General features: G+C 43.2%; 1 protein-coding gene across 1 annotated transcript; it reads left to right on the top strand.

Annotated features, from left to right (window-relative positions):
• The first annotated feature begins 8,672 nt into the window (after nucleotides 1–8,672).
• Nucleotides 8,673–24,995, top strand: vps37d (VPS37D subunit of ESCRT-I). Its single transcript, XM_085363465.1, has 3 exons — nucleotides 8,673–8,691; nucleotides 9,695–9,777; nucleotides 24,293–24,995. Exons 1-3 carry the CDS (start codon nucleotides 8,673–8,675, stop codon nucleotides 24,827–24,829), a joined length of 639 nt encoding a protein of 212 aa, XP_085219591.1. The 3' UTR covers nucleotides 24,830–24,995.
• Nucleotides 24,996–27,535: the final 2,540 nt, after the last annotated feature.

Here is a 27,535-nt window from a genome sequence, read left to right as displayed (position 1 = left end):
GTGTTCCCGCAGCACCAGGCCGATAACAACACGATGCTGGTTTTGACTGCACATCATCTCAGATCAGTGTAGAGGATTTTAATGCTGACTGCGAACTAGGGCTGAACGATATATCGCATTTGCGATAATATCGCGACATGATCAAGTGCAATTTTCTAACCGCAAAGGCTGCGATTATACTGCGATTATATTATACAATTCATGGGCTGCATCCTCCTGAGGCCGCATTTGTAGACCGATTACGTCACAGCGACGTGCCGAAGGCTGTCCAAATTACTACCATATCCCAGAATTCATAGCGCGGCCCAGCCAAACTCCAGTTTCCAGCAATGGCGGCCGCTACTAAGTTTTAAAATTACTCATACTAATCTTTCTGGGTCACAAAATAAACTTTTAACATATTTTCAGGCGAGAAAGTAGTTGTGTAAACATCAAATATCTGCTCGGTTTATCAAGATATCGCATATTTGCAAAAGTGCTTCGACGTTTTCAGAGGCGTCTGCTACCCACCAGCTCGACAGCTAGCCGGGAGCTCGAGGGTTACTGATGCGGCCGAGAACGGCACAACTCCCGGCACATCATTTTCAGATCACCGCGGAGTTTCGCTGCTCGGGTTAAACGTGATATATAAGTCACTTAGACAACCTAAAAATGTTATTGTTGGGCTTTTTTCAGTGTTTTGTTTGTTCGTGAGTAAATCGGTTTGGCTGAGATTAAAGTTATTAGATTAGATAAAATAAAACTTTATTAATCCCCCGGGTGGGTTCCTCCTTGGTTTTCACACAGCTGACTAAACGTCAAACAGAAAACTTATTAAACAGAAGTATGAGACAGTCGAGAATTTACACCAGTGTCTGGTTATATTTTAGATAGCAAGAAGCAGACGGCCGAGTTTATTAAACTCCACCGAGACAGCGGTGACGCTAATCAGAACTAGACCGTCCAATTTCACGCCTTTAAACTTTAAAGGCGTGTTTGTGTGTGTGTTTATACAATTGCTATTATGTTTGCACTTTATGTGTAATGTTACTGACTGCAGAGATCAGTAAGATGTGTGTATTTTTTATTTATTAGTTTTATTTATTTAATATTATTTTTTAATTGAATGACTGTCTAGTAGTTCACAGATGTCGAAAAACTGAGTGTGGTAAAGCCACTGATTTTTTTTTATGTATATTTCTGCAATCTGCACATTGTACTGACTTTCATTTTAATGTTTACACCAGGGTTCCTTGTCAGCACTTTATGCTCAGATGTTTGTAAGCTAAAAATAAACTATTGTGTATGTTCAAATATACTGTTGTGATTGAAGAAGTTAAATAAAAATGTCAGTCATCAATTCATGCATCACCTCATGTCATCATAACAGAGGTCTGTCTTCCAGGAAAGAACAGTTTAAAATTAATGTAATATAGTATTGGCCATACTATATGATGTATTGCTTGTCTTTGTTTAATAATACAGAAGACAAATACCTTAAAAAATAATCGCATATCGCATCGCAATCGCAATATTGGGGCAAAAAATCGCAATTAGATTATTTTCCATAATCGTTCAGCCCTACTGCGAACCTGCCCCGACTCCGTGGGCGTCCGTGTAGTCGGAGCTTTAAGGGGCATCGGTGCCTGACGAGTCGAGTCGATCTGGGTAATTTGTTTTGGCTGTTGAACTGCAGACCAGTCCAGACCGAATATAAATAAATAAAACGGTGATTTTTTTTAAAACGTGTTCAGTGCTGCGTGTGCAGACGGAGCCGTGACACTGTGTGGAGATGAAATATGATGCTGAGAACAGAAGATTCAGTTAAATGTTAACCTTCATGCGACCAGGAGTCATTTATATCTTTGACCATTAATTCATCAAACCACCTCTCCTACAACTTCCCATAGTTTATTTTACAGGATTTGGCCCATTGATAAGAGGATAAACTTTTTTATGTTTTTATTTCATTGATATTTTCAATTTTCTTTTTTTGTTTCTGCACAACATATTTTAAATATCATGTTTGTTTAGATTTAGTAATTTTGAAATGGACCATTTTGCCACAAGCAGCAGACATGGCTCTATTACACAGTCTTGTTCAGCTTTCAAACTAAATCCAAATCACATCAGTTAAAATTGCCCGTTAACATTTTTTCCAGATTCAAAGCTCACTATAAAAATGCTTTTTTTTTTTTTTTTTCCTCCCCTTGTCTGGCCGGCAGTTTAAAATTCCAACCGTCTAACTTGCTTAACGGAAAAAGAACAAATTATTAACAAATTAGAACTGGAATCAGATATTTTTAGGCATTTTAATTAATGACTGATTGCGTCCTCAGTTAGCGATTAACCCTCAAGCAACAGTCCTTATTTTAAAGGCTCTTGTTTGTATTTATCTTGCCCGCACATATTCAGAAATTATTTGATGTAATAATCGTAGTTTTCAATCATTTTTATGCATAATGGCGTTAACGAGACAAATTCCAACATCAGCTTTGTTGCTTTCGTTCACTTGGGCCATGAAGTGTCTGCCTCAAGGCCTCTGCAGCCATAAAGCTGCCAACTTTAGCTCTGTTAGCCTCGGTTCACTGCAGAATATCGCAATGCACAAGGAGACGTGGAAAATTAAAGGCTAATGTTATAAATGAAATCTGAAATCTTAAAATCTTAATCACAACTCAGCATTGGCGAAAATGAATTTTCTTCAACTTTAATCACCAAGTAGTTTTATCCTTAGTGAAAAGTGTGCTTATTCCTTTTTGTCTATAAGTAGACTGTCTGAGATTTCAGTCGCCTCCCCGATACAGTGGAAGTGAAGGAAGTTTAATCCTGACACCACAGAAAATGACTCCAAGGAAAAAAATTTAAATTCTATCTCCTTAATAAATGAAACCAAAATTGCCTTGAATGTGTATTTCTTCCTTTGAAGAAGAGGGGAAGTGTAATCTTTGTGAACTGACCCTTTAACAGCAAAACGCCAAAGCGAGGTCATGCCGGTCCGTCCATCTGTGAGCCCAGCCCTCTGTTCACTCGCCTGTTCCCAGAGGAGGATTTACTGTGTTTACGGTTCAACTAGAGACTCTGCTAAGAAAGAAATGTTTAGTTTAAAGGTTTATCTCACTTTCTGCTGTGTTTAGTCTAATTAGGAAGCAAAACTTGATTTACGTAACATTAAATTCCAGATGGAGCACAGTGTGCTGCACAAAGTGTGAACTACCACTGAGCATGCAGGAAAAAAATAAAAGAAGTGAACCTTTTCAAAGCCTGAACGTTAAAATAATTTTTTTTTAAATTTAGTGCTTATTACACCTTCAGACATATTAAAAAATGAAATGAAATTCAATTTGCAAATATTGGCTGAAGTATAAAGGGTAAAGGCAGCTTCACGTTTCCAGAAACAGTTTCAGTAGAGCACAGTCGCAGTGTTGAAGTAAAGAAATCAAAACACAGAGTGATTAAAAATGAGGGTTGGGTTTTTAAATTGATCAAAGGGACCGCGAATAACTTCAAGGAGATCATTTTTAAAGTCTTTTGAGTCTTTTACTTCCTGCTTTTGTCTGCTCCCTCCTTTGATTGTCTGCCTCGCCCTCATAACTCACCTGCGTTTAAGTATTTCCACCTCCGCTTCCTTCCTGGGGATCAGCCCCTCGCGCCTCAGGCTTCTTGTGCCAAAACAAACAAGACGGCTTGTTTCAGACAGGATGAACTGAAGTCCAGGAATAAGACAGACAAGGATTATTTTGAACTCTGAATCATGATCTACTAGAATCCAAGAATTAAAATATGGAGCTGGAAATGAGAGAAGTAGAAGTAGACAGAGGATTAAGAGTTACTATAGCAGAGCAGTCACAGCAAATACACACTGCTGTATTCACATGGTTACATACAGCATCTGTACTGAGGTGAACCCATGCCAGGCGATGCAAATGGATACAAATTTGCAATCTGCATTTGCTTCACGCTGGGTCTTAAAAGCCCATCAGCTTGGATTTTCCCATAGATTGTCCTGACAGCGCGGTTAAGGACAGTCTTGCTGTTTATGGGCAGCTGGGTGTGAATGATTCAACTCCACTTTTTATAGAAACATTAAAAAAGAGTTAGGGCCTAGAGAAACAGAGAGCGACATCGTGGGAGTTCTTGGTAACTTCTCAAAAAATGTTACGGTAACCTGAATTCAGCTTTCAGTTGTACTCCTCTAAATGCTCATCACGCGGTGTTATGAGTGAAGAGTAGAAGCTAAAACGACATCATTTTTGAGTTAAACATACTGCTCCTTTCTTTTTTTCTTTTTAGCTTTGGGAAGAAGATGTTCACCTCTGCGCTTCCCTCTATTAACCAGCCTGACCTCTAGGGCTCTTACATGTTAAATTGCTTTCAGGTTTGTGAGTGGGAGTAGGAGTAAAATGATTTTCACTTTCAGCCTGCACTCCTAAACGTCCCTTTCAGCAGTTTGATTTATCTCAGATGAAGCAGCATCCACAGATGACACTGAAATTCCTGCAAAGTGGCGTTTCATAATTGAGCTGTGCACTGACAGAGGTATGATTCGTATCTCTGCCTTATCGCCATTTTAGCTGGAAGAAATTTGGAGACATCTACTAACAGATGGCATGATGTCGATTTCGGAGGGACTTAATTTTACTGAAAATTGTTTGCGGCATCACACAAGATGAATAGTAGATAGACGGATTCTGTTTGCTTTTAGTGTGAAGCGTCCACAGGAGGGCAAAAAAAAGGGAGGCTTGGGAAAAAGAGTCACAGTGCGACTGCTTCGGCGCCTCATTGTCTCAGATCAGCTCCCAGGCAGGACGTGCGACTCCCATCGTCGATAGCATTCACTCGTTAGTACAGCTGACAGCAGCCTCCAGGTCCACTCCCACCCCCCCCATCAGCTCCTGAATGTATACAGCTGCTCTAAGAGCATTTGTTTGCTTGGCTGTCACCTCTCATTGCACCCCCATCTCCCAGCATCTGCAGCGTGGGGTCAGCTGCAGGGCCATGCCTGCTTTTCACTACACCTGAGCGGATGTTTGCGAGCACTAGAACGTAGCGTGGCGTGATAGATTATTAATGGGGAGGTGACGGTAGTATCCGTCTGTTAAGCGATGGAGTAAAGACCCCGTTTTCAGGTCCAAGTATCTCCGGTGATGTTCAAACAGTTTAAGACTCAAGCGTACTTCATACTTCAGTAGGACATCTTCAGCCTAAAAAGAAAATAGTTGCTCTCGGGCCAACTAGGTTTAGAATCTGGACTTTTTCACTGTGAATAATCCAAAAACATGCCGAAAAACAGTTACTGACTAACCTCATTGTCGATTGGCTCAGACGTCCTCTTGGCCTGAAGTTTCCGGCGTCGTCTTCCTGCCATATGATGGCATCTCTCTGTGCCCATTTGGACTATTTCTAACCATCAGAAGTGCCTCACCATGTGTTTGCTTTTGGGAACTCAAGGAGTGTTTAGACCTGGAATCAGCTAATAGTGCCAGCTTAGCTCTGATGAAGCTTTTCATATCAGAATCCCAGTAACGATGATTATCGCATTTAAAGATGCGTGACTGACTTCACTGCTTGGGTGCTGACATTCAGTAAGAGCAAGCGAAGGGGAAGCGACTGCCTTGAACGCATTGTCTACTACTCCCTCCCCTCCCAATACAACTAGATGGGGGGTAGGATTTTCCCGAGGGGCTCAGAGTTATTACTGTGACCTTTATTTGCCCCTTGGTTTCGACTGAACCCGGTCTGACTTGTGTGGGGGGGGGATTAGCGTGGCTGTCATATCGTCTCTCGGAGGGACAAGACACTTTGCAGTCAGCTGGGTCAGTTTGTTCGCAGTGACGACCGACTGTGATCCCCAGGAGGTGAACACATGCTGCGAGAGCGGCACTACATGCATATTTATGTTTGCACGCTGTACCAGTTTGTGATGATGGCCGGCAGTTGGGTGTACCATTAGGGATACTTTCTCTTTTTTAATTACATAATCAAATTATATTAAATCAAAACTCAAATGGAAACCTCTAATTTGAGAGTTTTTAGACATTTTTGTGTTTATTACTAAAGGCATCTTCAAATAAAACGAGGAGTTTGTCTGTGGGATGCGATCTGAACCTCATTTTGTTTTCATTTGGGCAAATTGGCACCGTTAGAAGTGCGGCAGATTAGCTGTTTGCAGTCCTTGTTTACACTAGGCTCATAGACATGCAAATGGCTTTGATGCCAAAGAGAAATGATTATTCTGAGGCAAGTGCTACAGTTATGAGCCTCTCGTTTTTTTCTTTGATTTCCAGGAGATTTAAGGAGTTTTATTCACAATCGGCTTCAAAGATAATGACATCCTCTGGCAAGTGAGAGTCGCGCCAAATCTAAAAATAAGTGTATCAGTTCTGTGTGTTCAGTTTTGACTGCGAGGAGTGTCGTTTTATGCAGATTTTGGCAGCTACACTCCCAAATTCCTGAATTACCTCCGTCTGTGTCACAACCCCTGCTGTTCAGAGGCAGGGGGAATCATTTGGCACAAACTACAATCAGTAACCAGTAGCTGGTTTTAAAGCGTCTGCATGCACATTTCCTTTTAACCTCTGAGTAACTTTAGCTCATAAGTGTCCATCACAGAAGGAAAATGTGAGCTTTGCCAGCCAAAAGTTGGAAACTGGAGGAAATAAGAAGATTTTATGGACAACACTGTGCAGAATATGTTGTAGTTTTTGGAAGCTCAAGGCAAACAAACCACACAACTGTGTAGCCCTTCAATAACACAAGAGACATTAAAAGAGAAACGGGGGCACTGAGAGATTTATGAGTAGGTTTTCTTGTTAACCAAGAAAAAAGACTTGAATGTTTTACAAGAGTGTCCTGGTCAACAAAGACAGTAGTACAGTCATAAATATTATAAATTAGTAGGATGTATGTCCACATTCAAATCTATACACCACTTAAGTACAGGCAGTAAAAATGAAATACAGCAACTATCAAATTTATGACCTTCAGTGTTGCTTACTAAGTTATTCATTTTTAATCACGACTTTTATTCCAGAAACAACGGTGATAATATTCATGCAAAACATTAAAAGCCTGGAGTAACTACATCCAAGTCACTTAAAATCACCTAAAATTCATTGAGATCAGTTCCTTCAGTTTTATTTCATTCTGCAGCCGTTTTTCAGATTTAGTGTCAACCTTTGGGACAGAGAGAAGAAATGAGTGAAGGAGTCTTTGGGGGGAGTTCAGCAAAGCAATAGATGCTGCTTTATGAACTCCAAACTGAGAAACGTTTAAGGTGATTGTGATGATGTACTGATTCTCTGGTTTCCTGTTTGTAATGTGGACAAGCATGGCATTTGTTCAAGTCATAAACAGCGCTGTAAAGCTGCATTTTTATTTTATTTATTTATTTATTTTTCAATGGCCACCAAGGAACCAGTCATCTGGATGGAAAAAGACTGCCGTCAGTGGGAAAAGCTTTCTTCATGAGTTTCTTAGTCTTTAATCAGAAAGGAAGAATCCTGGGGGCGTGCTGGTTGGCAAGTAGCTTGTTGGTCACAAGATGTTTGCCCATTAGTTGGGTAGCCGCCTCTGAGAGCCTCTCAGAGCCGCCTCTGACTTGATGTGAGGTGAAAACACCAAAATGGAAATGCAGAAAAAGCACCGCTGGTTTTTAATCACTTTGTTAAACTTTATAACTTTGTTATTCGTTTTTTATGTGCACAAAAAAAAAACTGGTAATGCCAACCAAATGTAACAGTTGTACATTTGGTCTTGAATATATGCAGACTACTGGCTCCAGTATAACCACCATGCTGGTCTTTGGAAGTCAACGGCGACGTCACCACAGCTGTGTACCATTTATACCAGCACTGGATTATGAATTATGGAGTTTTCAAACTGTTGCAACGTTTCCCGCTGTATAATCTTTAAATCTAAATATCAGAGCTTCTGTGCTGATAGATGATTTAAAATGGCAGCAAAAACTGAACCAACCATACCTTTTGTATATTCAGCGGCAGCAGCACAATGTGTCACGGCGAGTGAGATGAGCCGCGTGGAAGAAATAAAGGAGGATCCGAACGCAGGCACTTGTAAAGGTGTGAGGGTGGTTTATTAAACAGAAAGTAAAAATGGGCAAATGGAACAGAAGGCTATCTAAACTGAGAACAACTAAACTAGTGAACACAAACCAGGACATGAACATGAAGGAGGATGAGCGGCGGAGAACACACAGACGAACCAGCGACTATAATGACAGAAGACACGACTTAAATACACTCAGAGAAACACAGGTAGATTACACACAGGTGGGGGACACAGCTGGGAGTAATTAACGAGACAAGACAAGGGAGGTAAACTGAACACACTCACATGAGACGCAGACCTTCACAATAAAACAGGAAACAAGAAATCACTACACAAAGACGCAGACTCGACACTGAGAGACAGACAGAATATAACACATGGAACCTTAACTAAACTAAACGTGAGACACAACCGAAGAACAAATCCTTAAACGTGAATAAACAGAAACATGGAATTCAAATAATAACCAACAAATCACAAAGGTAACAAAACGATCATTCAAGAATAAACCAAAAATATAATAAACACAGAATGCTGGGTCGAACCGACCCAGAACCGTGGCAGTATGTGCCAGGTTACAAAAATCCAAGTGGTCGACAAACCCCCAGAACAATACCAAACCGATGGCTAGTGCCAGCAGAGGTGACCCTAACCCGTACAGAAGAACAGCGAGCATAATGAATCTTTCCCTTGAGGAGCAACTTGTCTCTCTTTGCTCTCTGTCCGAAAAAAGGAAGCAGACGTCATCCTTCCACCCACCAGTCTGGTGTTCGTGATAGTTTCACTCGCATGACTGTTGCGCAGTGCTGCTGTGTCATCACAGCACTGTCTCCTTTCATTTTTAAGGTTGTAAACATGGTAATCTTTTCCCATCTCTGCCTTTCAAACGGGTGCACGACGTGAGCGTGGCACCACTGTGGTTCATTAGACACTCGCCTTCACCTTGAAGTCCATATTAGTGATTTAGGCCTACAACCTGTCCGATCATCTGACTTCGTCATTGTTGAGATTTTTCCAGATGTCAAACCATTAAATTAGAGCGTTATTATTAGATTTTTAACATTAAAGGAGTGTTGAGCATTCATCAGCCTCTGACAGTTTGCTGACACGTTAAAATGTCGAAACATAATCTTGTCAGCCATCACGTCACCGCGATGCTGATGTGAGCCGGTTTAAATCCTTTGGTGGCATTTGCATTTATTTGTGATGCAGTTCTTACGATTCTGTGAGCTGCTGTCTTCGTCTTTTTATTTAAGAGTTTCCTGCATTTGTTTTTATCATATTGACAGAGACTTAAATCATTTATGTACTTGTCAATAGTAAATGCAAATGAGAAAATGAGAGACTGGCAAGAATGAGCCCCCGGATCAGCCTGACCTCGTGGTCAAACCAAACTGCAACCGGTTTCCCAAAATAGCTCAAAGTAGAATATTTACAGCCCCTGTTTCCCCTTTTTACTAGCCAGAAAACGCCCACCCCATCACCAGCGTCTCCTCGTCAGCACATACCCTAAAGGCTCTTTGTGATTTGGAAAATAATTTTCTCTACTGTGGTTTCTTGGTTTCTGGATCTTTTTTTTTCTTCTTTTCCAGCTCCCTTTAAAGTAATCTTCATGCATCCATGTTGTTTCTCTTTGTCGTTGCAGAGGCTCATGTGCAGAAGCACAGCCTGCAGACGGCGCAGAACCTCCTGCAGGAAGAGGTGGCACGTGCAGAGGAGCATTCAGAGGTAAAAACACACAGACGCGCAAAAGCTGTGAAAACTGAGCTGGTTTCTCTTGTTCTTGCAGAGAATCAAACAATCTTTCATCACGTTGGCAGCACTCTTGCGGCTGCCTCTCAAAAGCCTTTAGTCTAGCTGACAGCCCACCCTCTTCTGTACAGTCTGATCTCGAAAGCCACGAGGCATGCTGTACATACAGTGAGCTCTACCCACTTCACCAAAGCAGCCTCAGCAGCGATGCCCCCACGTACACGTGTTTAGTCAGCACTGCATTCAAACTGCTGCCTCTCTGTTAATTGCCCTTTTTCTGCAATAGCTACCAAGTGTCCTTGCACCATTGAATTCTGAAGACAGGGCTCAAATCCATTTAGCTGCAGGCAGAAAGGAGGGAAGAAGCACAATATCCTAGATGAGAAAAGACAGAATTTAGCTCAACATAGATCAATGTGAAGATTAATGTGAGGCTTCAGAAAGCGATTAAGGAAAGACAGAAAATGTTTTTATCTTTCCAGACTTTTCTCCCGACCCTCTTGTTTATCCTAACCTGACTGTCATAGACTAGAATATGCAGTCCATGCCACTGCAAAACAGGCGTTGTCTCGATCCCTTTCTGGAGATTTGCAGAGATTTTTTTTTTAAGTTAAGGATTAAGACATGTCTGCAGGAGACGTACAGGTCTGTCTCACCTCAGTCCATCACAAATATACACCTAAACCTATCATGTATGATCACTGGCCACTTTACTGGGTACACCTTTAGCATCTTTTCCAATCACCTCAATGTCAACCCTTGTCGTGTTGTTTGTGTCGCATAAAAATTACATCACAGGACTTTTGGGCCACCCACATCGAGGTGGCACTGTCACTACCCGATCCGTACCGGAAACCCGATCGGTACCCCGCATGCGCGAAAGGTTTCTACTTCCGGTCGTAGCGTTTTACGATAGTTATGGGTCAGAGTATCTGTTAAGATGTTAAGAATAACAAGTATATCTTAAAATGTTTGCAATAATGAAGCATTTCAGTACAATGTAGACAAAAACGAAAAATAAAAAGAAAGTTACGGATCAGGACTCTCCGATCCTTACTGCGCATGTGTAAAGTCTGACCGTACAAATCGGGTCTACCCGATCCGTACCGCGCATGTGCAGATGTTTTCTTCTTCTTCTGTTCGTTTAATGGCAGTTTACTCCCCAGTGTACGAGGATACCGCCACCTGCTGACCGAGCGAATAAACCCTATTATAAACTGATTTATCGTCATTACAAACGTGTGTTAAATCTGATTTAGCGATAGTCGAGTGTGTTTATGCTTGTCTGTGAGGAGAGGATTGTTGGAATAGTGATGATGATGTGCGCTATCACTGTCAATTGTCAGTAAACACTTCATCTGGCTGATGAATCTACACGTGAGATATTACAAAGTCTGCATTATTAACTCTGTAATTAGGCGCCATTCTTCTTATTTTACGGCGCTGTTGCTCAATCGGGGGACGCTCTCTGTTGAGGAGAAAAGCATGAATTTCTTTGTATACGGATTATCCATTGTTTAAATGTCCCGGGCAGTCGAAAAGGAGGCAGAGCTGTTGAGAAATGCTAGGAGCTAACTGGGCGCTAACCGCATCATTCAAATATATTGAATGTCGCAAAGAGAGGAAGTGACGTAAGATTTGCGCATGCGGGGTACCGATCGGGTTTCCGGTACGGATCGGGTAGTGACAGGCACTAAATTGTAATGGAAAACATCCAAAACTCAAACACTGCTAGTGGAAAAGAAGCATGTGATAGTAACGTGTTGTCTTCAGAATTGCCTTAATTAAGGCTACGTTCACACTGCAGGCGAAAGCGCATCAAATCCGATTTTTTTTTTTGACCCTATGCGACCCATATCTGATCATGGTATGACAGTGTGAACGGCACAAATCCGATATTTTCAAATCCGATCTGGGTCACTTTCGTATGTGGTACTGAATCCGATACATATCCGATGTTTTAGAAAGCAACTGCTGTTTGAACGGTCATGTCGCATTAAATCCGTCTTTTACGTCACTGACACGAGACAGACGCCAATTATCAGCGCCGGAGAAGACATCACGAACGCTTCCTGGCCATCCAGTGTAGATATCAGTGAAACTGTTGGGAAGACAATGTTGGAGAAACATGAACATTTTATTTGTACTGTATAATCTGCAGATTCTGACAGAAATCTGCAGCTATCCTTTGAAGCACCGCTCCTCTACAACAGCAATAAGGATCATTATTAGGTTATTTACATTATTATGTAAATAACAAAATGACTTAAAGCAAAAATTGGGAAACGTAAAGTCCGAAGTCTTTATATTAACGGCCATTAGTCAAACAATATTGTTTGGTCTGGGTCTAAACAGAGCGCGCTGTGTGTGACGTCTTCTTTTGCGCACGCGGGCCGCTTTGAGCGTTCACACTAGAGCGCGTTTGCTGTCACATTTTATTTGTAGTGTGAACAAGCAGACAAAAAAAATCGGATTTGATCAAAAAATCGGAATTGAGCATCAAGACCTGCAGTGTGAACGTAGCCTTAGATTCAACAAGGTGCTGGTAACATTTCTCAGATTTTGGTCCACATGGACACGATAGCATCGTACAGATTTGTCAGCTGCACATCCATGATGTGAATCTCCTGTTCCCCTACATCCCAGAGGTGCTCTATTGGATTGAGCTCTTGTGACTGTGGAGTCCATTTGAGTACAGACAACTAATTATGATGTTAAGAAACCAATGTGAGATGATCTGAGCTTTATCACATGGCATGCTATCCTGCTGGAAGCAGCCATCGAAGATGGGAACACTGTGGTTAAAAGGTTGGACGTGTTCAGCAGTAGTACTCGAGTAGGCTGTGGTTTTTAAACAATGCTCAACTGATACTGAAGGGCAGAACGTGTGTCAATAAAATATCCCCAGTGTTCTGTCTCCTCCAGTTCTAGTGAGCCTGTGTGAACTGCAGCATCAGCTTTCTGTTCTTCACTGACAGCAGTGGCACTCGTGTGGTCTTCTGCTGCTGTAACCCATCTGCAAGTTTTGACATGTTGTGCATTCAGAGATGCAGTTACTCAAGTGTTTATGAGTTCATGTTGCCTTTCCCTGCACAGAAAGTCCCAGTAAATCAGCCAATCACCAATAACCTTTCTGATGTTCAGTTTAAACTTGAGCAGGTCGCCATGTTATTGGCTGATTAGATATTTGCATGAGCAATGAAGAGATATACCTAATGAAGTGACCAGTGAGTGTACGTCTGTTCCAAACATAAGGGATCAATCTCCTTAATTGCCAAGAAGTTGATGCTCCTTCCTACTTAATTCCTTACTGTGCATGGCCAAATCCTATGACTCACTAAAATGTAAATAGTTTCCAAATAACTCTAAATTCCCTCTGTGTTGGTGGGGTGATCCCAAACAGCTGCCTGTTGACTTTAAAAGGAGAAATGGGCTGTCTTGTAAATTAAACTTGATAAATATTTGTAAGTAAAAACTTTAGTTTAAAAGATTCGCCACATCCAAACAAACCACACACGCCTGCATGAGCCGCAGAAATGAGACTGACAACAATGATTTTGGACAGTCTGATCACAGCAGCTCAGGACACTCCACAGCCACAACTGTCTGTAATTGACTGTCCACTAGAACAGCGATCCCCAACCTTATTTGCGCCACGGACCGGTTTATGCCCGTCAATATTTTCACGGACCGGCCTTTAAGGTGTCGCGGATAAATACATCAAAATAAAACTAGTACCGGTACCAAAAAAAAGAAAATTTATTCATAACACACGTGAAAAGACCCAGGAAAACCGAGTTAACGATAAAAACGATAACAAAATAATGCTGAAAACTATACATTTCACACCTGAGCCTAAACTCTCGCGGCCCGGTACCAAACGACTCACGGACCAGTAACGGTCTGAGGCCCGGGGGTTGGGGACCGCTGCACTAGAATATAATTTAGCCAGTGCCTTTGATTTGTTCTGCAGGAATAAACCAGGCTGTGAATGGATGATCAGGATGAGCTCATCACTGTAGTAAATAATACCTGCATGTAGGCCTGTACTGTGTAATTCCCATCATCCACTGGCATGACAAATATCCACAGCCCAGTGAGCACGTTCAGCTCATCCCATCTTCATGACTGTCCAATTTAAGATGATTACTAAACAGTGGACAGTGCCGTGCATGTGCTGGGTAGATTTTTGGAGTCGTACTTCTCTCGCCTGCCTGGCCGGCTCATCGTGGATTAGTGGAGGATTTTTCACAGGCAGTGTTTATCAACAGCACATCGGTCATTTTTTAAAGCCCAACTGGAATTAAACTGACAGGCTTTTTCTGCTTTACGCACACAATTCGAATGGGGAAGAAATAGCTGGACAATCGGCGGACAGTTTACATAGAGGCAGAGGAAAAGAGAGCTAAAGTGGCTCATTTTAGATGGAGGATATAGCTTGAATACGTAGAATAATATAGTATGGTAAAGAGTGAGAAGCTGCATCAAAGTACAGTATGAGGTAAATAAGGATTAGTTTGAGGTATGAGTTACCAGCTGCACTGGTATACCAGTGATAATCTCATGCATTATAGAAATTTATTCTAATACAGTAATACACCATAAAACCAGCCATGCGTGCATTTTCTGATTCATATCTGGGTCTGGGCTGTGTGGGCAGCAGTCCCAGCAGAAAGGCCCAGACCTCTTCCTCCAGCACTTCGGAGGTATTCCCAAACCAGCCAAGAGACATAATCTCTCCAGTTTAGCCCGGGTTTACCCCGGGTTTCCTCTTGGTACGACATGCCCAAAACACATCAGCTGGCTCCTGTTAGTGTGGAAGGCTTTTCAACAACTTCATATGCACTGCTCAAAGAAACTTAAAGGAACACTTTTTAATCATGTTTCATTTCCATCAAACAATATGGCATCCTTTCCTTCCTAATACATTATCGAGTACGTATCAGTGTAGATATCAGCGTGATTTTTATTTTTTTAATTGCGACGTGATGTTTTCAAAGTGTTCCTTAATTTTTTTGAGCAGTGTATTTGGATTCTCATCTTATTTCACCAAACAGAGTCAAACTGATTTTAAAAAAAAAGGTTTTCTAGCTCTTCTGGTTGCTGTTTAGTTGGAGGCTTGTTTTTCCTTTCCCCTTCACTTAGTGTGAAATTAATGACCAAATCTTTGATTATATGACTGGTATTGGTCTTTTCTTTTAAAGATCTTACTTTACTTGTAGCGCCTAAACATTTGCACAATCCTGTATAAACTATGAGTGCTTGGAGTATCCAAAGTGTGCTCTGTGTAAACATAAAACACTTATAAGTAGACTGGAGGAAGGCCTTTGCTGAAATAAAGCATCAACAGCGATGTTTTGACATTTATCTTTGTCATGGCGGTGTGCAGCACATACACAACGTGCCACGATAACACAGCGGTCCTGTTTAAATCCTGCACGCTCCTCTGGCCTCAATCAGGACTCTGAGGGAGTCTCATCCCCACCTTCAAACCCACACGTCTGCACCCGGCTCAGATTGATCCGCCCAGCACGCCTCCCTCCCCCATCTCGTGTGGCTGCAATCAATACCAGCACGACTCAGCCATTGGATCGGCTGCTCGCTGATTGATTAAGCAACACCCAGCACAAACCAAGCAGCCTCACTGAATGAGAAAGCACACCTGAGAGCAGACACATTGGTAAACATCCCGGTCTGCTGCTTTACAAACAGCCTCAGAACAGCTTCAGCTGACGGGATTTTAAACTATTTGGCGACACATGAAAGAATTTGTAAAAATATTCAAGTCGGCATTTAATAAAAGTTGTACAGTTTACTGGGCTCGAATCCATACACATGAAGCTGTTTTATGTCTCCACGGCTATCTGTGTGGATCTCATTTCAGATTAAGCCCTCACAGAGCGGTCGGTTCAGTGGGAAGCCATCTTGATTTTCATGGTCGTTCGTCAGGAGAGCTGACATCAGATACAGCTGTTTCCCAACATCATCTCTCAGATTAATTCACACTAGTCTCTCTGTGGCCTTAAAACTTCTCAAAGCTTTTTTTTTTCTTGGCCACCATGACAAACGGATCCCAGCCCTCGAAGACTCTGCACAGCATCATCTTCTTATTTTGTCGCCTTAAGTCAAACATTCTTCCATATAGGGAAAATTCCTCGTCAGGTACCGACATGAAGATGGATATCTGATGAAGGAAACAAAACCTAAACGTGTGTTTGGCTTCCACGCTCGCATAGATTAAATCACCTGTCAGCCTCCGAGCTAACCTTGTTTTACTTGCTGAGCTGAGGGAACACAGCGCACACTGGTTTGGGATTTTTCTTTCAAGTTGACAATGCTAGTTCACAGCTCCATTTTCCTAAAGGCCTGCTGGCAAAGTGTAAAAGCTGTCAGACAAAAGCCCAGAGGGAAACATTGGTTCTTGTCATGTTTAGTCTTTGTCATACAGACCAAGGTTATTATTTTTTACTAAAACAAATGAGAAATAAAAATTACCTAAGCAGTATTGTGCTGTTATAAAGACTAATACATGATAACAACCAAAAACTGTGCATTCTATAAGGAGATGTGGCACCAAGGTTATTACATTAAACTAAAACTCAGTGTGGCAAACATTTTAGACAGGAAAAAGGAGAAAAGTGAGCAAATTCGTAGGATTTGAATTCCAGCTAACCCTTATCATTGGCCCAATGACTACTAGTGGCAAATGTTTGTAGGTTTCCATGTCTTACCACACCATCTGTACTTAAAAAACAAACCATAATTCCTGTCACAGGTACAGATGTTGGATTGAAATGTGTGCCACAAACAAGGGGCACCTTCGTGAAGGTGCAAACTACTGGGCTGAGACCATTAAGAATACGTGATTGTCACTTTCATATAAAACAAACGGCAGCAAGTTAGTCGCACCTGAGAAAAGTAAGAGCAAGAAAGGGAGAAGCGCTGGCTCAGCTATGTTGGGGGTCTGACAGGTGCTCTAAAGAAGACTAAACAAAATTCACATAAAAATGTATACAAGCCTTGTCTGCCTTTGCACGTCTATGATGTCGACCAACTGCAACTATGATGGCTTCAACTCTTCTGGAAAGGCTTTGTGCAAGGTTTTGGAGTGTGTTTGAGAATATTTGTAAGATCAGACACTGATGTTGGACTAGAAGGCCTGGCTCACAGTCTTCCCTCTAATTTGTCCTAGAGGTGTTCTGTTGGGTTGAGGTCAGGACTCTGTGCAGGCCAGTCAAGGTGTTCCACACCAAACTTCCTCAACCATGTCTTTGTGGACCTTGGTTTGTGCATTGCTGCACAGTCAGGTGGGAAGAGTAAGCGGCCATCCTCAAATTGTTCCCACTAAGTTGGACGCATGAGTTCTATTCATTGGATCTAAGGTTCCAGGCCCAACTCCTGAAACCCAACCGTCAAACCCAGACTCGTGGATCAGACTGCCAGACAGAAGTACGATTTGTCTTTCCAGAGAACGCGTCTCCGCTGCTCTAGAGTCCAGTTGCGATGTGCTTTACACCACTGCTTCTGATGCTTTGGATTGCTCTTGCCGATGTAAGGCTTGGAAGCAGCTGCTCGTCCATGGAAACACATTCCATGAATCTCTCTACGTTCAGTTTTTGAGCTAATCTGAAGGCCTCGTGAAGTTTGGAGGTCTGTAGATAACGGCTCTGCACAAAGTCGGCGACCTCTGTGCGCTATGTGCCTGAGCATCCACTGATCCTCCGACTTTTACATGGCCTACCACCTCGTGGCTGAGTTGCTGTCATTTCCAATCGCCTTGACTTTGTTATAAAACCACTAACATGTGACTGTGGAATATTCACTAGCGAATACATTTTATGACTGGACTTGTCGCACAGGTAGCATCCTAGCACGATAGCACGCTTGAATTCACTGAGAATTCAAAGAATATAGCCCATATGATCTTCACTGCCCTATGCATAGCCAAGAAAACAGTCCTCATGAACTGGAAAAATAAAAATAATCTTAATTCTAACCAATATAGAAATTATCTATTAGATTACATTAGTCTTGACACAGCCTCTGCCACCACATTAGATCAATTGCTCTGGGCCCCTTTTATCAGCTCCATCACCTAGTGGGGGTGGGGGGTCATAGTTTGGTCCCGCCTTCACTGTTGTGATTGGTGAGGGGGTAGGGACAGGCTTAGGGCGTCGGGGGGTTCCCGGGAGGCATCTTCCTTGGGGGGCTCAACCCGGGGTAGCGGTCACGTCCGGTTGGGGGCTCTGTTGGCTCTCAGGTGACTGTTTCCTCGCGGCTGCGTGCAGCGGGGCTAGGGGAGGGTCTGTGCTGACGGACGTGGGTTACTGACCTGGCAACCTGGCTGCCCCTGGGTGGGTCCGGGATGGGCGTGAGGTTCTGGGGGCGCTCAGTCTCTGGGCTGGGGCCCGGGCCGGGCCTCGGGGGCTTGGGTCCTGGTTGGTGTGCTGCCGGGGTTGTGGGCGGGTGGGTGCATGGGGGCCCGGCCCTGGAGCAGGGTGCCGCCGGTGCGTCGAGCCCCTGGGGGGCTCTTCAACTGGTGGGGGGGATGGTCACATCTTGCAGGAGCTTTCTTCTCTTCAGGAACTCTCTGCAGGAGGGGGAGATACAGGAGAGGTGGAGGAAGATCTCAGCCTGGGCGTTTACCGTCTTATGTAGTCTGGAAGATGTGTGGATGGTGGGGTGGGTGCAGTTTTCTCTGTGGTGGGGTTGGGTGGACTGTCCAGGGCTCTGTGGAGCCGGAGGGCGCTACTGCACTGGGCCCCGGTCTGATGGGCCTGGGCCCCCCTTCCCTGGCGGGTCGCGGAGGGTGGGAGTGCCTACTGGGGTCAGCGGGGGAGCTGGCCCCAGGGAGGGGTCACTTGCCCCTCCCTCCCTTCCCTCCCCATCTCCAGCTGCCTCCCTCTTCCCGCTCCTCCACAACCACCCACACATGCAGGGCCTTGGAGTGGGGGTATGTCACCAGGGTGCAGAGGAGGCTACCCCCCCCCCCCCCCCCCCCCGTCCCCTTCTGGCTGCCTCTGCCTCAATTTTATCCCACAACTTAGACATTCACATTATTCACACTCTCATTACACATACATATAGGATCTTGGGGGTGGGCACAATCACGGAGTCCAAATTACCATCAGGGTGTATACCTCACCCCTGACGTCGTTGCCCACCTCTCAATTTTAAATACACTTAGTCATTGAGGGCTAGCAGGAGGGACTATGCGCTTACCTGCTGCTCCTTGGCAGGTAGCTCCATGCCCTCCTGGGTTTTAATTACACCTTAGAACACATATGCATCAACACTACAATGAGCGGGTGGAGGGAGGTTTGGAGTCTTCTCCCACTCCCATTCTCTGCGGCCTGCTGGAGCGGGAGGGCTAGTAGGAGGAGTTGGCCGTCCGACTGCGGTCTGGGGTGTGGGGCCTCCCTGCTGCTGCGGAGTCGGGGTGGTCTGCCTCTCCCCACCGCAGGGAAAAGGGTAACACCACCTGGGTCTGGGTGCAATTCCCCCCTCCAGGGGCAAGGGTACCTAGACCCGGTTTGTAGAGTACGCTTGGGGAGTGTGATTGTGTGTACAGCGTCTCTTTATGTCTGTCTCCACGTTGGTTGAGTGTGGAGTGAGTGCATATGAGAGCATGAGGGTGGGAATGGATGTTTGTGTCTGTGGGTGCCTGTATGTCTGTGTCTATATGTCAGGTTGGGTATCAGACGCCACCTCTCTGGGGACACCTCAGGCCCTCCAAGGTTTGGAGGCCTATCTCCACCCACCACCACTTCCCCTGCCGGTGGCGGACTCCCTCAGGTGTCGGTGTGTTGGTGGTTCTTTGTGTCTGGGGGTGGGCGTCCGGGTACACACCGGCTCACTCCTTGGCGGCCGCTTGTCGGGGCCTGGGGCCTGGGGCTCGCTCGGGCCCCCTTTGGAGGTGGGGTGCCCCCGGCCTCTCGGCCTGGGGCTCGGTCACTCAGGCACAGCTGGGGGCCGGCGGAGCTCACGGGCGCGTCACTGCAACTCCCCCTGACTTCTGCTCCGCGGCTGCTGGGCGAGCCCTCATCTGGGACTCTCCTCAGCTCTTACTGGAACAGTGGCGCGGCTGCCCCTCTGTTGGTCTTCCATGGTCTCTTGTGTTCTGGGGGCCTCTGGATGTCTGGAGTTTTGATCTCCTCCATACCCGCTTCACACCCTGGAGGACGGGGCTGTGGCCCCCCCACACTCCCTAGCAGATCATTACATGGAGAAACCTTTGGAATGCAAGCATGCTGATCCACACAGGTATGCACACATGGGTATTCACAGACGCGGACTAAAGCTTTCTTGGCTGCTGCCTCAAAGCACACTGTGCGCTGTCTATCTTGCGTGCTGCACAATATCGTTTATTATTTAGTAAATATTGATATCTATGACTAGCTAGTTTATTGTGATGGTGCTTTGTTTTCTCTATTATTGTGTTGCTCTTTGTTGTTTGCTGTCTCCTCTGTTTGTTTTTTTTGTTTGTTTTTTTTTTTCTCCATACAGGTGACCCAGGAGTTCTTTTTTTTTTTTTTTTTTTTTCTCTCTCTTCCCCCCCCCCTCTCACCGTCTCTTCTCCCCTTTGGTTTTCTTTCTTTCTCTCCCCCTCTTTCTCTCATTCATTCCCCCTGTCCTATTTAAAAAAAAAAAAAAAAAAAAGAATTCACTGAGCTCCTGAGAGCGAACCATTCTTTCACAAATGTTTGTAGAAGCAATCTGTAAGGCTAGGTGCTTGATTTTATATAACTGTGGCCATGGAGGCTGTTCATGTGGTTAGAAATCACCCGTTGTTAGTGTTCAACGGCTAAGAAGCTGGGAACACCAGGAAAGATGCCAGGCTTTATTGTAGATAAGTATGCACTCATACGTGATGTTTGACTTGCGTGTTAGTCAAAGTCGTGGCTCTTCTTCCTGTCCTGACTTTGGTTTCTGGACGTGTGCTGCTCAGTATGAACATTAAACTAAAATGTCACGTATAGTTTGCTCACTCCGGATGAAATTAAAAGCACTCTGCCTGTAGCAGCTGTTGTTTATTGTCAGAAAGGCCAACGTATTCTTGGGGACCGGGGCTCTGTTTGTTTCACGGTGTCCACGCCAGATGGAGAACCTCTCACAAGTCGCAGTGGGGGGAAGACACAGCGGGAGGAAATGTAATAAACCCAAAAATCCACCAGTCACATGACGGTGACTGTTAATGGAGGGTACTCTGCAGGAGTATAAACATCCGCTTTAACAGCTGTTTTTGTGATTTAACCCCTCACTGTCACAAATTCATGCGCCTGTGTATCAAACTCTTCTGACCCACTGAGAAAATCACTGTGAAAATAATAAATTAAATACAGTGTTTATGACCCATTTTTAACCCTCACGTGACCAAGCTGCTCTAGCAACTCAAATCACCAACTGGGGGTCAATTATGACCCAGTTATATTTCATACAGGAATATTTCTTTAAACGTTGCCTCCATGCTTCAGTTTCTTTCTGCTTTTACATCTTCTATTTCAAATATTTTGTGCAGAGACTCTAAAAGTGAAGACTTCTGCAGCAGTCAATGCTGCATCTCTAACAGCAAAACATTTTAATACAGTGACGGCAAGTGGCAAGTTAGAATAAAATCAAAACCTATGCTATTTTATGATTATAATGATTAAAATAATCCCTTACTGTCTTCACTTTTATCCAGTCAAATAGCAATAATAAAATAAACTTTATTTACACCGTACATTTCTTAACAAAGTACTTCACAGAAGTGTAGGGGTTTATTTTAAGTCCGCAAAAAACTTAAAAGTTAAAAGAAAGAAATAAAATGAACAAAGCATAGAAAACCCTGATGCACATCATTCAAAAATACTATTTTATTACTAAAATGATATTAATGTCTTATAATACACAATTTGCTCCAAAGTACCTTCAGTTTTATTTATTATTATTAATCAGATTTAGTTTTGTTTCTTTTTGGGAGTTTTTTAAAGACGAGACAAGGATTTTGTGAATAAATCTGCTTTATTCTGCTACTTTAGGCCTATCAGCCATGGCGTACTACAGAGCATGACAATATAGTGATCAAAAAATGAAAATGAAATTATTCAGCTTGGTCACTTTCAAATTGAACATTTTAAATCTTGAAAAGTTTAAAGTTAGAGTTAATTAGAATAACATCAGCCTCATCTGTCCATCAGTTCACTGGTGACTCCACTTCTTCCCATTCTTAACCTCCTAAGACCCGAACTCTTTCATGGCGTGCGTTTTTAATGTCTCTTTTCTATTTTGGCTGATTAGGGGCTCATGAATGTAAAAACAAAGAATTACCTTTGTTTTTTTGTTTTGTTTTGTTTTTGTTTGTGTTTTTGTTTTTAAACCTGATTTTTGTTTCTGAAAAAAATTACATCCACATATGAGGACATTTGTTTTAAATTTTGATAGAACAGTGGTAGTATAATGTCCTCGTAGGTGCATATCAGGCCCTTGTAGAGCAAAACTTTGTATTTTGGTCTAGACAACCCAAAATGTGATGTCCGCATATGTGGACGCCAGGTCCTAGTAGGTTAATGCAAACCATTTAGGAAAAACCAGGATATCGATAAAGGAGGGAAAGAAATAAAAGCAGGACATAAAGACAATATGAGACAAGAAAAAGAGCCTTCAAAATAAAATTAACCGATAGACAAATATCTAACATTAAAGTATGACAAAACCAACAAATAAAAGAGGAACTAGACAACAAATATATCACAGTATTAAGGATAAAATAATTATACGAACAACAATTAAATTGGCAATTAAAGGCTATAAACACCAGGACCATCATAGCAGTACATAATTGTACTACTTTATTTTCTTAGTCCAATTTTTAATTTTTTTAATGCACAACATACCAGCAAATAAAGAAGAACATGCAAATACCTGATAATAAAGATTGCAGGTTTTGAATCAAAAATCAGGTTTTATTGAAGGTTTTATTGCTGGTTGATGTCCAGTTAGTCACCCTGTGCTCTCTGCATCACTCTGTGCTTTGACACATGTGGCAGAAACCAGGTCAGTGGTAGAAATCAGGTTATAGGGGACATCAGAGGACACATTTAGACCTGAAAATATCCATCAGCCACCTGACAGCGAAATCTGGCAACAAATTTATTAACAAATTTAGTTTTCAAGCAAAAAAAGCGAAACACTTACCAGATTCAGATCTTCAGATGTGACGATTTCTATTATTATTTAATTCCAGGGGTTTTTTTTTGCGGTTTGTTTGTTTGTTTGTTAATTAGTTCACGGTTTTAAAGCCAATTAAAAGAAAACAGGGGATTTATGAGGAGCTTTGTAAGATACACAAGGATTATTTTGATCTTTGGATCATACCGAGCCACTCTCGTAGAGTCAAAGAATAAAGACATGTAGCCAAAAATTAGTAATCAGTCCCTGAAAACAGAAGTTTACTGTTCAGTCCTCACCAAGCTGTGAGTTTAACTCTAGTTTCACACTGATCACACTGATCTTCACTATCATCTGACCACACTCCTCACTGCTCATTTGTAGCTTTTGCCATGGACGTGTTTAATTAAAATCCCATTTAGAACCTGATTATTTGTATACGTGACCATGGAAATGACCTCCACCTTTATACCGCTTCTATGAAAATGCAGTTAAAGGACGTGTGCGTGTGTGACAGAGAAGTCTAACAAATGTACAGTATCCGTATTTACATCAACTTTAAACGCTCAAAGCTGCATGGAGCAGGACGGCGTACCAGAGGTATCTGAACGTCTTTAAGCACCTGAAAAACGTATTATGTCCTAGATTACATGCACGAAAGTCGAATATTTTCTCTAGCTTTTCTTAGACAGTGGCGTCTGCTTTGTGTGATATTTTTTTTTTTTTTTTTTTTTTTTTTTTGTGCTCTCAGGAGACAATAAACACCTACAAACAACCGAGCGTGGTTTGACAGTGGATTGTGTGCGCACGCTTTCAGTTTGCACATCAAACACTGTCAGCTGCACAGCCGAATGAGCTCAACAACTTGAAAGGAGGAAGTGTCAATTTTAGCAAAGATTTGAGTCAGTTAATTCTGTGTGTGTGTGGGTGTGTGGAAACCAAACGGGAGTAACTCCAGGCTTGCAAAGAAAGTGGGTAAGCTTGCTTTTAATCGTTAAGTTTTAAACTTAATTTGGTGAACTCTAAAGAAGCTACGTAAGTATTGTGGAATAAATCTGAGTTTTGGTTTCCGGTATGTGTAAAAAAAACCCAAAACCTGACTGTGATTAATTCAGTGATTACTCCATAAATAAAACTTCTATTGTCAGTGCTCGGTTCAGCCAGACGATGCTTGTATGGTGCTGAGAACACACACACAGTCTTTGAAGCTTTGCCAGAAGTAATAGTTGTAGGACATGTGTAGTAGTATTAAATTTAGTTGCAGTGAAATATTGTGTCCCGCTCTGCTTAGTGTGACGTCCTGTCTGCTAATGCCGCTTTATTTGTCTACCCTGCTTCACAGGAGCTCCTGGAGAAGTTCATGGGGGGAAACGTAAGCCTGGACGAGTTCTTGGACTCCTTTCAAAGCTCCAGGAAGACGTATCACATCCGCAGGGCTCAGGCAGAGAAGATGCAAGAGCTCGCTCAGGCCAGGAAGCAGCAGGGGAAAACCAAGAGAGCGGAGGAGTGCAAAGCCCCGGAGGTAAAGGACTCGGAAAAGCTGCAGGAGCCTCAGCGGCCGAACGGCTTTTTAGCGCAGGGACCTCTTAGAGTGTTCCAAGTGCGCTATGGCCTCACGCCTGCCATTCTACTCCCTCATTACCCTGTTTCCCCGCCCGCCTCGGCGCCATGCCTTCAAAGTAGCGCCCCCACCACTGAGCCCCAGCTGGGACAGACCCACATCCTCAGCCCCAGCGCCCCACTTCCAGGACACGGCCACGCGGTGGGCCTCAGGGTTATCGGACAGCTATCGGGAGGCTGGCCGGCTAACGGGCGGCCCGTGCGAGTGCAGCAGCTTTACAGGCCGAACCCTCAACAGCCCGAACCGCCGTACCGATAAGCCGGAGGAGGAGGAGCAAGGGGAGGATGAAAAGCCGAGAGGTCTTCCGAGACGTTGGAAGCAAACGGTGGCTGTCACAATCATGTAAGCAAAGACTGATCGAGAGACGGGCAGCGCTGCAGACGTCCGTTTCTGTTCTCCATCCATGACACTCAAACGTAACACATCGAGGGAAGGCGAGCAGAGGGAGCGAGGCAGGGGGGGGCTAGGGATGGGCTGTGATAGCTGGTAAACAAATCTCTCATTAAGCCTTTTTTTATTAAAGAACAACAAAAGCAGAAAGAGGAGCCGGCTGCAGATTCAGCTGGAGGAAAACTTGATTTGATGGGGGCTGAAATGAAAACTTCGGCGTTTGTTCAAAGTTTTAGCTTCACACTCAAACATTTTCAGGTTCTTATCCAAAACTTCTCGTACTTTGATTTTTTTGTGCCAAACTTTCTAACCCTGTGAGACATAAGTAGCCTAACTCTGTTTTAAAGAAAAAACTAACAATAATTTGTTTTCTGGGTTTTTTTTAAGCGTGTTAGGTGGTATATTTGTTTTTCTCCCACCTGCTGGGATAACAATTTTCACAGGCCTTGACGACTTGGAGATCTACCCAAGTCACTTGAGCAACTGCAAAAGTTTGCAAGAAATTGCTAGATTGAAATCGGCGAGCCTAAAACAATTATAAAAATTAATACTGTGCCATCAACAAGCTGTGTTGAAAGGTGGATGATAGGTGCTTCTCCCCTTCACAGCCGTAGCAACGAGTCTTAAACCTGGAAATGACTTTGCACTTCCGGTTCTTTGTAGCTCAAATTAAGGCGCGTGTTTTACGTGAGCTTTACACTTTCTCCTCGTTTTGTTCCACAACATAAAAGATGCCAGTGAATAGTCCACTCGTGGATTCTGTGGAAGGGCACCAAACACCCAGCGAGCTTTAGCGGTGATAGCGTGGTGTTAAATCTTTTATAGCCTAAGATTATGTTGCTCAATAAAACATGAGCTTTTCTCTGTTACAAATCTTATTTTTCTGGCGTTTTTGGTTGTTGAGGCACATACGGCGACATGAACTTCCTGCTTGGCCTGCAAATTATGTCGTCTTTTCAACTTTCTGTAAAAGAAATGTCTGAAAAATAGAGCCAGCAGCAGAGCAGAGGGCGATCGTGGATAGAGACCTGCAGGAAGAACACGGGCACCAGTTAAAGTGTGATATTCGATATTTTAAACTCTGATTCGGGCTGAAGCTTGCAAACAACACCAGTAAAACTACACAGGCATACAGTCCAGTACAGTTTCATGAAAGCTGTGTTAGCATCATGTTGTTATAGTCTCGTATTTACCTGCCGGACTTGTTCAAGTTCAGCTCAGATGAGTGTTTTTATCCCCAGTGATCCGGGCCACTCGTGAATTTCGCTTATAAACAAACATATTTATACGACAGGCCGTTCTCTCACCTCTGCAATGCTCCAGCGTGGAGTCGGTGCTGTTTTTTGCCTCGTTAAATCACCCCGAGCGTTTTAGAGTCGCTGGTGAAGTACAGTAGCCTGCAGCTTTTAATTAAATGTGTCACATACATTTAATTAATATTTCATACTTTATGCTGCTCGGCTCATGTTTATTTAATCAAGCTGCCACTAAAAACAGCAGCTTTTCGTTACTGGAGATCTGACACTTGAAACGCTATCCAACCCCGTCCCTAGTGAGAGTTTTAACTGTTATTTTAATATATTTCAAAGAGATCGAGGTGAAGCACAGAGTTGCGAAGCACATCTACAAGCCGGGCGAGACGGACGAGTATGTCGTCGTTAATTTGTACAGCCGAGGACAGACGGAGACGCTCCGTCACCGACGTGAACGATGACATCAATAAAATGGCGTTTAATATAAACTCTCGTCATCCGTCGCCTCATCGAATAAAGCGACTTTCATTCTTCGCGACCGCCGAGCAAAGTTTGAACAAAGGCGCAGCGCAGACCGGAGCAGGTGGTATTTATTAATAATTCCCAGACTTGAACCTCGCAGTGTTATTTGCAGTGTCATGTGTGTTAGAATCACAGACGATTACCCAAAGCCTTCTGCCTCACATCAGTGAGCGATTTATTTATTCATGTAAATCCTATTTTAAATGGCTGACTTCAAAGCTTCTTGTTTACCGTGCTAAATGAGGAGCTGCTTCTCCTTTTCAAAGCAGCCCGCTGTTTTCATTTTTGTTGTTGTTGTTGTTTTGTTTTTTTTTTCCTCTCTCTCCGTCAAACTGAGCTGCAGAGTGAGGCAGACTTGATCTCTATGAGAATGCGAGCCCTCAGTAAAATGAGAGGAAGTTTCCTTCTTCATTCTCTCATCACGCCATTTTGCATCATTTTTAAAGGAGGGAAAAGCTTTGCATTGTAGTTGTAATGACTCTGCTCTTCAACATACATTTCGCTGATGAATAACTCATAAGTACGTGCTTACTAAAGCCTGACGAAGTACATGAAAATGCCTTTTTACAGCCCGGCGCCCAGTTACATGCAGCGTGTCACAGTATGGGAAGAGTCGTTATATACACTTTGCACTAGAAGTGTGAATGGATTCCAAGGCTCTGAGTTCTTTAACCTTCAAGTGACCGAGTGCTGTGTATTTATACATGTGTGGGAAAACAAGTTCGTCCATCTACTTCTGCAACTTTTCATTGTTCTTTATTGGAACTGGTGCTGCAAAGATGATGTAGAGTTCTGTTTT

The sequence above is a fragment of the Diplotaxodon limnothrissa genome, linkage group LG10 (genome assembly GCF_057381915.1).
Source record: "Diplotaxodon limnothrissa isolate DT_005_m linkage group LG10, D_limnothrissa_male_GT1.1, whole genome shotgun sequence".
Lineage (NCBI taxonomy): Eukaryota > Metazoa > Chordata > Actinopteri > Cichliformes > Cichlidae > Diplotaxodon > Diplotaxodon limnothrissa.
Note: the sequence above shows the minus strand (reverse complement) of the source record. Positions and strands in the feature narration are given on the sequence as shown.